Source organism: Archocentrus centrarchus, chromosome 24, assembly GCF_007364275.1.
Source record: "Archocentrus centrarchus isolate MPI-CPG fArcCen1 chromosome 24, fArcCen1, whole genome shotgun sequence".
Classification (NCBI taxonomy): domain Eukaryota; kingdom Metazoa; phylum Chordata; class Actinopteri; order Cichliformes; family Cichlidae; genus Archocentrus; species Archocentrus centrarchus.
This window is the reverse complement of record NC_044369.1, coordinates 8,143,810-8,155,148: the sequence shown is the minus strand read 5'-3', so window position 1 is coordinate 8,155,148 and position 11,339 is coordinate 8,143,810. Positions and strand designations below refer to the sequence as shown.

General features: G+C 40.1%; 1 protein-coding gene across 1 annotated transcript in view; it reads left to right on the top strand.

The window, feature by feature from the left end:
- Window positions 1-486: 486 nt before the first annotated feature.
- Window positions 487-11,339, top strand: part of map3k5 (mitogen-activated protein kinase kinase kinase 5) — a gene marked incomplete at its 5' end in the record, with an annotated part of 58,152 nt that continues 47,299 nt past the window's right edge. Inside the window, 3 exons of the mRNA XM_030721972.1 lie at window positions 487-630; window positions 3,593-3,616; window positions 9,761-9,954. Coding sequence (XP_030577832.1) covers window positions 487-630; window positions 3,593-3,616; window positions 9,761-9,954 — 362 coding nt within the window. The remainder of the gene's footprint in view (window positions 631-3,592; window positions 3,617-9,760; window positions 9,955-11,339) is intronic.

Sequence of the window (11,339 nt, the reverse complement as noted above, 5' to 3'; positions counted from 1 at the left end):
AAATAAATTAAAAAATACATGCAAACTGGTTTGTGAGATTCTACTAAACTTTGTTAAAATGTGTTTTACAAAGAAGTAAGTTTTTGAAAGGGTTTACTATTAAAAAATAAATACAAAATTTGGGTAGAAGCATTTCCCATTTCACTGCTAGCTTTGTGTACGCGTGCACAAAGCTAGCAGTGAAATGAACAGAGGGATGGGAGCACATCCTTGCAGCCAAATTCCAAAATCTGGTTGAAACCAGAAACGTGGAGCCTGTTACAGCAGTGAATTAACATCCTCTGTGGGTTGGTAATGGGTGCAAAAAGTATTTCTGCCTGTACTGTGCACCCATTACCAACTGTATTATTCAAAAGCTCATGATATTTTTAAGAATGGGGGATTTAGACTTACACATGTAGAGTTATAGCAGAACTCACAGAAAGCTAATCACGAGTGTTCTTCACTCCTGACTCCTGATATCACAAATAAACCTGTGCTTTATCATCAGACATCGCTGTGGTGGAGATGACAGATGCCTTCCGCCAGCCTTCGCTCTTCTACCACCTGGGAGTGAGAGAAAGCTTCAGCATGGCCAACAACATCATCTTGTACTGCGACACTAACTCTGACGCTCTCCAGTCTCTGCAGGTAAGCCGCCGCCATGAGCAGAAACCAGGACAGTGCTGCCTTCGTCACTTTAGCTCCCAATCCAAACAATCACTGTAGTTCATGAAGATGGTGATTTAAAAGCTATATTTAGATGGAGGCGGGGAGGGGCATGGGGTGGACTGAAGTGCAATTTGGTGGCAGCGGCACATATACCCATCAATAATTTGATGCAAGGAAATTAATTTATGAACCAGTTTGTATCAGGGGGGAGTCAGTGGGCTGAAGTTGTGGATAAGAAAAAAAAAAAGAGAGAGAGAGATGTAAGAAAGACAACATATCCAAGTAGATTGGATCAACTTTTGTCGATAAAGGCAAACAGTAGACACAGAAATACTTGATTTTGATCAGAGCCGGACCAATGTTTTTTGCAGATAATATCCACCAATATTTGCCTTTCACAGATATATCATGTCAGTGAATATATTGCCGGATATATGCTGATATGAATATGAACCGTAATGCAGAAAAGAGTGCTGTTATTTATGAATGGTTTTATTGTACAGCAGAGCCACTGTCTGCAGCGCAGGCAGCATCACAGCTGAAAATCTGATGCTTTTACACCCTAAAAATCACTTTTGACAATCGTTCCAAAAATCCATTAACGGCCGGCCTCTCGATTTACATGTTTTGAAGAGAAGTGAAGTCAAGCACTGTGTTAGTGTGGGTTTAGGATTTTTTTTTTTTTTTAAATTGCTCATCATTGGAAGGTAGGGAATTTTGGAGAATTTTTCTTTTATCATGAAACCTTGCATTTCTTTTATTGATGTTTTAATGATTATTTATTTGACATCAGCATTGTTAATGCAGACAAGTGCTTTAGTGTGAAAGAGAAGGAAGCATGGGTGCAACCAAGAAATGAGGCTTGTGCCACTGACTGTTAATATGGTGTAAACATGAATGCTGTCCCTATAGTTAGTTGTTAATTATAAACTTGTGATAATGGGGGCAAGTGTAGATTAAAATTGTTCACAACACGTCTTGTGAATTATTTTTTTTAATCGTGTTCAGGACTTCTATAAAGACACATTGCTGCTGAACTTTTGAGATTTATTTTTAATGTTTTTTCTTGGTGTTTTGAGCACCGCAAAGCAACAGCCAATAGCACCTCAGGCCAGAAGAGAAATATCCATATATGAAATCATAACTATAGAAGCTGTTTATTTACCATAAAAGACAGGCTTTTTCACCATGTAACAACAGTGTGAGCTGGGTAGCTTTTATTTATTTTCCTTTAATTACATAATACAACTTCAGGATAAAATAACTTTAAACGTGTGTTAGACTGAAAAGCATCTGCAGGCAATATATGCATTGACCAAAGCTGTGTTTATTTACCATAAATGTCAGACTGCTTTGGTGTGTAACAATGGTGTGAGTCTTGTGGCTTCTGTACTTCAGACAAAGGCATAGTTCACACTGTCTGAGGCCCACGCAGAGGACACATTTTAAAATTGCCTGCTGTAGGCAACTTGTAGCAGAAGAACACTGAAGCTTTTCTTTTAGTTAGTCTAGTGGGAGGAGTACTATGGTGACGGGGGTCATGAGCCAGAAAACAAGCAGTATAGTCAACCCATAATGCACAGCCTGTCAGAGGAGGCGTGTGTTAAAATAAACACAACATAAAAAGCTGACATTCACAGCTGTATTATGTCTGCTTTTTATGTCAAGAAAATTGTTTAAGATGACGATCTTTCTGGCTCCAGTGCATGCTAGTGATATAAGGGTGGGGTTTTTTGTGTCTTGTGGTCTGCCATGGTGCCCACCCATCCAGCTGGGCGTAGGTTAACGTGTTCTCACCCTGCTTATAAAGAATTCTCAGTTTCCTGTAATCTCTATCAGGCCACCAAATTGTTTTAAAGGCAGCTTTTTTTTATAGTCACAATTTTTCTTTAAATGATGACGCTCACAAAAAAAAATCCTAAAAAAAAAAACAAAAAAAAACAGTGTACTCAGTTTCAGTGACACTTGGTGATTATGCTTCTTTTCACTACCATAATCTTCAACATGTACAAGCAAGAAATGTATTTGATAATGAGAAACGGTCCTTTGGGCATCTAAAGATATCCTAAAGGCCATCATAATGTAGGCCAAATAAATATGATATTGATGTTTTGCAAACACATTATTCAGTTCTTCTGAGAACTTCAGATATCATTAATGCTCTGAGCCATTTAATGTTTGCTTCTTTTCATAGTTCAGTCCATTCATCAATTTACCCAGTGCGATCAGTCTTTTGTGTGTCTGGTTTAAAGATTGTGCGGTGTGTGTGTGTGGGTAAATCTGTAATCTGTTAAAAAGCTACTGTTGAAGGCTGCAGGAGGGAAAATGCTAATGGGAAACTGCACACAGCATGTGGTGGACACCACTGACCCTCTGATTTTGTGTTTAAAATGGGTTTCAGACATTGCTAGACTGTTCAGCAAGCACTTGTTCTGTACATGCTGGGGCCTTTTTCTTGCTTTGTTTACACAGGAAGTGAAGCTAGTCACTGAGTAAAATGCACTAAAAATGTTCATCTATTTAGATAAGATGGGTAAAGCATCACTTGTAGCTTGAACCATGCTTGATGGATGCATAGTTTTAATTTTTTATACACTGAACAAGTTTAAAGCTAAACATGCACACTTCTAACTGTAAAAAAGAAATTTCCTTCCTCAAGACAAACACACCTTAAATATGCAGTTTGCTCAACACGCCTTGTTAAAATCATCAGCTTTTCACTGGAAACAGTCATACTATTTGGAAACCAACAAATATCAATAAAGACATAAAGTCATCTTGATAAAATGTGTCTGCCTCAAGTATGGATGTGTTGAATTTAAGTGGAAATCACAGCATTTATACTGTGTCATTGAGTAGCACAGTATCTAACATAAATTGCCCCTTGGAGAAAATGCTCATGACGAATTTCTAAATGGATTTCTCTCTTTTCTTCTTTCAGGAGATAATTTGCCAGAAGAACACTGTAAGTAAACAAGGCATTTCTTTCTTTTGCCGTTGCCTTTCACACATTACTCACTCATTGCTCACACATCATACATATTATGTGGTGCAAAGAATATGCTTTTTACAACGTGCAGGGAGCACAGTGTCCTGTGGCCTTATGTTTCTCTATTGGCTGTTATAAAGCCTTTCTCTTGCACAGCCCACTTTTGTTTGGAAGTTGTGATAAATGTTTGGTTTCGCGTGAAATGAAAACCTCTTCCCTTCCACTTTCAACGTGCATTTCTCAGACGACAGCTGCTTCGTGAGTTACAGTGACTGCACAGCCACAATTTGCATAAAACAAGTGCAGGCATATTGATCATTTAGCCTGCAAAAACTGCAGTATTCAAATAAGGTGCTGCCTTAAGGAGATCCTGTTCTTTACAGATCATACTGTAAAGAAGCTGACAAAATGTTATTGAGAAAAAGCTGAAAAATTAGGAGAAATGTTTCCCAGATTCCGGTGTTTCCGGTCTTCTCTCCCTTTTCTTCTCTGGCCAAGTGTCAATGACAAAATTCAATTTTCTGTGATATAAAACTGAGAAAAGCCGCAAAAATCACTTATTTCAGAGGCCAAATGTAAGAAATGTTTGTCATCTTAAAAATGATAAATTAATTCTGATTGATTTTGCTGTTATTGGTCTAAATTGGCAATAATTGTGTCAGTAACACAGATGCAGTCTGGAGCCCATGTTCAGGAGTCAGATAAAAGGCTCTCCTTAATTTGCTTTCACAGTGAAAGGAGAGCTACGTGAAATGTACTGTTCTCTGACACTGACTCGTACCAAGAGGAGAGCTGATTATCGCTCACAGTATGAGAGTGTGAGCTTACAGATCTCCCTTATGTGCACTTACTGTCTTTGTTCTTTCTCTTTCCTGCTTGTATTAATGCACTTAAATGCACTCTGCACCAGTGCAGATGCTCTTAACTAGCCGTCTGTGCAGGTAAAAGTATATTTAAATTGCAACACTGGGCTTTTTGATCATCCTCTCCCATCAATTTAATGTTATTACTGCTGGGTTTTTTTCTGCCACAAGCACCATAATTAATATCAATTTTATATCTGCTTTATTTTCTTTTATTCCTAAAAAGTTTTAGAGATGATATCCATGCAAAGAAGCAACAAAACTTTCAGCCACAGCTGGTCAGCCTCCTGCAAACCACACATCAGCGTTCAAACATGACATGACATTTCAGCCTGCTAAAGACTTCCCAATCCAAATGAAGTTTTTTAGCTTTAACATGACCACATGGTGTTTTTTTTCTATCACAGAAGGTATATAATGAGCTTAGTAAGCATTCACCACCATGGGCGAGCCTTACCACCTTGGAAGTGCAGTGTACTAATGACTCAAAAACAAGGATTCAAACAACCAGGGCAGCATGCGAAACGTAACAAGCCAACCCTTTCAGCTTGTGCAGTCAGGCTGTGATGAACTACATCATTTTCCCCAGAGATTTTCAGTGGGGTTCAAAGCATTTCTGGATCTTTATCATTTTTTTAGTTAGCTGAAGAATATAGGTTATTTAACACATAACAAGTTGTTTGTTAAACTAGTCAAGCCAAAGGCTCACAAATGATGCTCACTACTCTGAAGTGAGTGAAGCTCCACCTGCTGTACCGACCTGATTCTTGGTGTTTATAGAAGCGCTTGGTCAAATAGTATTTTACCATAATGGGGGAAAAATCTATTGTAGATGCCCAAAGGTCAAAGTAACCATTAAAGTGAAATGCTAACCTGGATGAAAATGATAGGCTGAACTTCTTAGCTAGGACTGTCATAGGATCAGATTTTCACTTCATGATTATCATGATCAAAAGTAACAGTATCATTGTGGGATCTGTAGAAAATGAAGAAGTAATATCAGTGCTATCATTCAAAGTCATTTTGGTTTTTTGGGGGGGCAAATTAACTGAACTCCAGATTCAAGATAAACTGGTAAACTGGAGTTGGCATGAGTGTCTGTAATCGTAACTGTACAAAAGCAAACAAAAGAACAATTTCACAGCTCGTAATGATAATATCATGTGGGCCTTATTGACACGTCCATTTTCATCCACTCATCTAATTTAGGGTCACAGGGGCTGGAGCCTATCCCAGCTGTCAGGGGTACTCCCTGGACAGGTCACTAGTGTAGTGCAGGGCTGACACAGAGAGAGAGACGACCGTTCACACTCACTTTCACACATACAGGAAATTTAGAATCACCAATGAACCTAACATGCATGTCTTTGCACTGTGGGAGGAAGCTGGAGTACCCACAGAGAGAAAAGGCACAGAGAGAGCACATGAACTCCATACAGAAGGCTGGAGTTCAAACCAGGAAGCTTCTTGCTGTGAGGCAACAGTGCTAACCAATGCACCACCATGCTGCCCAATGACCTCATTATGGAGAAACATAAGCATCTGCGTAGTTTAGTTAGAGGCTTAGAGACTACTGAGAGTTAGAGGGGTTAGGTTAATTGATGATTCTAAATTGCCCATAGGTGTGAATATGAGTGTGAATGGTTGTGCTGTGTTAGCTCTGCAACAGGGTGGCAACCTGTACAGGATGTACCCTGCCTCTCACCCTATGACACCTGGGATAGGCTCCAACCCCCACCCCCTGGATCCTGAAACGGATAAGTGGAAGAGGATGGATGCTACCTGATGAAATGGTCCAGTAGTCTTAGGAGTCTTGTAGCTCTGTTTTTGGTCTCTGCAATTGGGGAATATCAAGCTTTTTACCTTCTGTATTCATCCCTTTGTTTATCCTCTAGTTTCTGTCAGCAGGTAGTTAAACAGTGTTAAAAGCTCTCTGACTGGAAATGGCTGCCCATCAATCCCCAAAACAGCACCATGAGAGTGAACTGAAACAATAAAGTTGTAAAATAGTCAACTAGACTGAGCAGAACCAGTATAAACTTCCCAAGAAGAGCTTTAGTTTAAGGTGCTAATTGTATATGTTATAGTTTATGAAGGAGTTGGTTGTTCTCAACTTCCCTCTGTGGTGATGCAAATGCATTTATTTTTTGTCACTGCTTTAAAATGCACGCTGCAGGTGCAGATATGCCTGGTTATTCTCATCAGTGAAAAGCATATGTTCCTACTTGTCTTTAACAAAGTGCATTTAACTCACTACCATTATGATTGAAATTAACCTCTTTGTGTGTGTCCAATTACTGTAATTACATACACAAATGTCCCTCTGTGCCAGTATGCTTTCGTTTACTTTCCCACTGATTTATATGTGCATTTGCTGCCCACAGGCACACGTTAGAAGAGCTTTAGCCTTTGGGTAAGAGAGAGACCAGGTCATTACTAGTTTGTTAGTGGGTTAAAGTCTGGAACAGTCATATAACCTAAGTGCTAATATTTGGTTTTGTGTGTGTGTGTGTGTGTGTGTGTGTGTGTGTGTGTGTGCGCGCGCGTGTGCCTGTGACCTTAGTTTTTAATTGTGTCTCTGCCATTGGATAACAACGAGAAACATCCCACCCCAGAAAAAAGTCAACGTGAGAGACAATTTTGCCAGTCACACTAAGAGCGATGAGATTTGGTTGAAAAGTGAAAGCTCACTTATCAGGTCATTAAGGAGACATCTAGAAGAAAATATCCCTTTATGTCTAAAACTGCTTGCAAATGACCTCCAAATTTGATCCAGAAGCTTCTTATTAGGCAGCAGTACTTCCACAAGCTCGTACAGATAAATGTTTGGCTGTGTGATCACAACCATTTCCCATCCAAATAAAAGACATTATTTAGAGAGGGCATTATTCATTATTAGGCTGCATTTGATTCAGATTTGAACCAAATTTGACTAGATGACTAAATTTAGCCCAAAATACAACATCCATGGAGACTTTTGCCTGAGGGAGATGAGTTGTTTACACCTGTGAATATCATCCATCTCCAAGGTGTTCCCCTTTGTTCACATTCAGTTATTGTCAAAACACTATATGAAGCTTAAAAGCTTCATATAGTGTTTTGACAACATATTTGTTTTCCTGTTTGGGGATAATTCAGGACATATTAGCATTTACATAACAGAAGATGAAGAGCCAAATCAGTCTCAGAACAGCTCAGGAATAATGCATGTTGGTGGTCATTAACACTTGTGTTTAGTGCTGTCCACTTGCCCACGCCTCATTTTAAAACTAAGTGTAAACGGGGTCTATGAAGGTGAGTGAGTAGGCTGCTTGAGTACAATCATGCTGTAATTGAAGATGAACAGATGGATTCTTGGCAACGCTGACAAACCAGATGACTCACTCAGTGAATACCTGGCTCATTTTCAGGATTCATCACCCGGAGTTGTCACATGTGTATCAGCTTGGAAACCTGCTACCTGTAAAGGACTACTGGAGGTTAGCTTCAAATAACCCGCAGCTGCTGCCGCTTTTGAAATATGCATCGGTGTGTGAAAACAAATCTATCATGTGATCCCCATGATGGCATGAACCTCACAAAGGAGCTAAATATAGCACCACGATTTTGCAACCTGTCTGGTTACGCCTAAAAGAAATAGGGGTCATAGTTTATTTTTGAAAGGCATGCACTGCCGCTGAAGATACTAATGATGTCATGAACCACAGTTGCACAGGAGGAAGTAGTTATCTTCGGGTGGCTTTCATTGCTTCAGTGCCACACGTTCCTTTCACTTCCTCTTTTCTTTTCTCTTTTTATGGCAGTGAAAGCAGCAGCAGTGTGTTTTCGCAGAGGTTGCTGAAAAAAAAACGAAAGCATGATAGAATATTAAAAGTCATCGGGATGCAGCTGGGTTGCAGCCCAACCGCCTTCAGATGCTCATGTTGTTTCACCACAGATCTCACGCTCTGAGAATAGCTCTTCTTGACAGGACTTCTGCTGGTTTTTGAGGATATCAATTGTGGATTTCCTGCCTCTTTTTCTCTCTCTGCTGTCTGTAGACACCACATGCATGTGTTTCCTCTTTGTTTATTCAGCAGTGGTGGGCCACCGCAACAGAAGCATCAAGAAAGCGGTGAAAAATATTAAGTTAAAACAAATGCAGATACAGAAAAACAGATGTTGAGTATTAAAGCTAAGTGGAAAAAAAAGAACATGCTTTTAATGCTACTAGTGTGACCAAACCCGAAACAGACTTGAAGCATGATTACTCCATAAAGGCACAGCTGGAGCAAAGAACAGGGCAGAGCTTTGCACCAGGTGAGCAGCGAGAATTCAGCTGCTGCTCGATTTTTCTTGTGCACTAGGCTGTGTGAGCAAGTGAGATTTGAAACTGCAGTGCTGTAAGTCTTTGTGGTTATAAGAAAGCACCTCCTAATGAAGCTGTTGCACATCTCACCTCCCTGCTGCTGCCTGTTTAGACTAGTTCAGCGAAGACAGCACCACATAAATACTATTGTCTGCACAGGCAGATCAGAAATGAACGTTCATGTAATTTCCCAAAACCATTTCAAATAGGGGAAACTGCTCTGACTTCCTCCAGGCAATCTGCTTCCTCCCTATATAGATTTTAATGTTTTACTGCACAGGTCATTAAAATCAGTTGCAAATGGTGTTTATTGAACAATTTAGATAAGTTAATTGTTTAATAAAGATGAGGTTTTATAGTTCAGAATACACATGTCCTAGGAGATTACCTTTTTTTTGTACACTTTTTGTAAAGCTAAGTTTTTTTTTGTTTTGTTTTTTTGCACGGTGGCACAGTGGTTAGCACTGCTGCCTCACAGTTAGAATAACCTCTGGAAGGTCTGGGTTCGATTCCACCTTGGCCCAGGCCTCTCCATCTCTCTGTGTGGAGTTTGCATGTTCTCCCCGTGCTTGCGTGGGTTTCCTCCGGGTACTCCGGTTTACTCCCACATTCCAAAGACATGCACTTACTGGGGTTAGCTTAATTGGCTACTCTAAATTGCTCATAGGTGTGAATAAGAGCGTGAATGTGAGCGTGAAAGGTTGTTTGTCTTTCTGTGTTGACCCTGCGACAGGCTGGTGACCTGTTCAGGGTGTACCCTGCCTCTCGCCCTATGACAGCTGGGATAGGCTCCAGTCCCCCCCCCCCCCCCCCCCCCCCCCCCCCCCATTTTCATCCAAAAAAGCAAGGACACTTCATATTAAAATGTATATAGTTTCATATATATTTTATACTCTCTTCTCTTAACAGACGTGCTCAGCTAACTACACCTTCATCCCGTACATGGTGACACCCCAGAACAAGGTGTACTGCTGTGAGGGCAGCCTGATGAAGGGCCTGACTGAGCTGATGCAGCCCAGCTTAGAGATGCTGCTGGGGCCCATCTGCATGCCCCTGCTGGATCGCTTCAGCCAGCTTCTTAAAGTGTCACAAGCCAACTCCCAGTAAGTATATTTTACTTATTTATATGTTCTTCAGCGGCTATAATTGAAATATAAATTGTATTAAGCAAAATTGCACCTCCTGTTGAGGCTGTTCAGCATTTTCACCAATAATGGCCACAAGCAGCGATGCTAAACAATACAAACACTCTGGTTATGAGGTCGCTACTGCTCTACAAAGGACTAATGATAGAAGCTAAAAGCTAAGAGAATTTCCTGCATAACAAAGACAGAAATGTTGTGATATCTAAAAGTTTAGGCCTATTTAAGACACTACATATGACCTAAAAATGCAGCTACTGCAGGTACTGCACTGGTGTTGTGGTTCTTTTGAACACCCATTAGGGACTGAGACAAGTTTGCCACTTTGTTGGAGGTGCAAATAAGCCAGCTGTTGGACGCTTGTTTGCACCTGAGTTTGCAAAATCAACTGCCTGTCACTCTGAAATATTGTTGGTTTTTTTGTGTGTCAGTGCACAACTGTGGTGCAGTAGTGGTGTAGTAGGGGGGCCTGCAAGAACCAAAGTGTCATGCAAACTAAGGTGCAGTTCTTTTCATTATTTCTGAGCCATTAAGAAGAGCATCAGAGAAGCTCACTCTGCAAAGTCTTGTTGTAGAAAAGTTCCACCAGCCGTGGTGGATGCTCAGCGATGCGTTCAGGATCAGCTGAATAGGGTTAGTGAACATACTAGCAGCTTTATATTTAGGTTGTCTGGTGTTGCTAATGAAGCAGTCAATCAGTTTGAGAACAAGGAAGCAAAAAAAGAAAAAAAACTATTTAAAGCTTCAGGCAAGAAGTTCCTCTGAAACTGCTGTAAGACTGCTATGACTTATCACAGAGTTATATTCTGCATGGGAAATGCCCAGAATGTTTCCTTATATGTCTTTATATGGGGAAACAATATTCAAATGATTATTTCATGGGACAAATTATTATATTATATTATATGCAAACTAAGGTGAGAGTTCACTGATATTATGTTCAGCACAGAAGAGGAAGGAGCTATTATAATGTGGTATTTTTACATTATGTTTACATTTGAGAAGCACTGCTACATGTTTTTTCAGCGCAGCAGGACTTTGTTGTATTATCCCACTCTTCCTATTTTTACTTGTTCTAATTATTTTTGCACATGCATTCTTTTAGCTTTTACTTGCATGGTAATTTACATATTTAAAAAAGGAGGAAAAAAAAAACCCATTTGTTTGGCTCAGTTGCTGGGGTAATATTTCAGGCCTTCTTGCCAACAGGCGATACAGCAGCCAGTCATTTCTAGCTCGTCTCCAGGAATAGTGACTCAGGTTTTTACAGACAGAAAAGAAAATCATGCACACTGATGAAGGCTGTGTCTCCTGGAGACCAGCAGAAAGGAAGGTATGAAGATGCT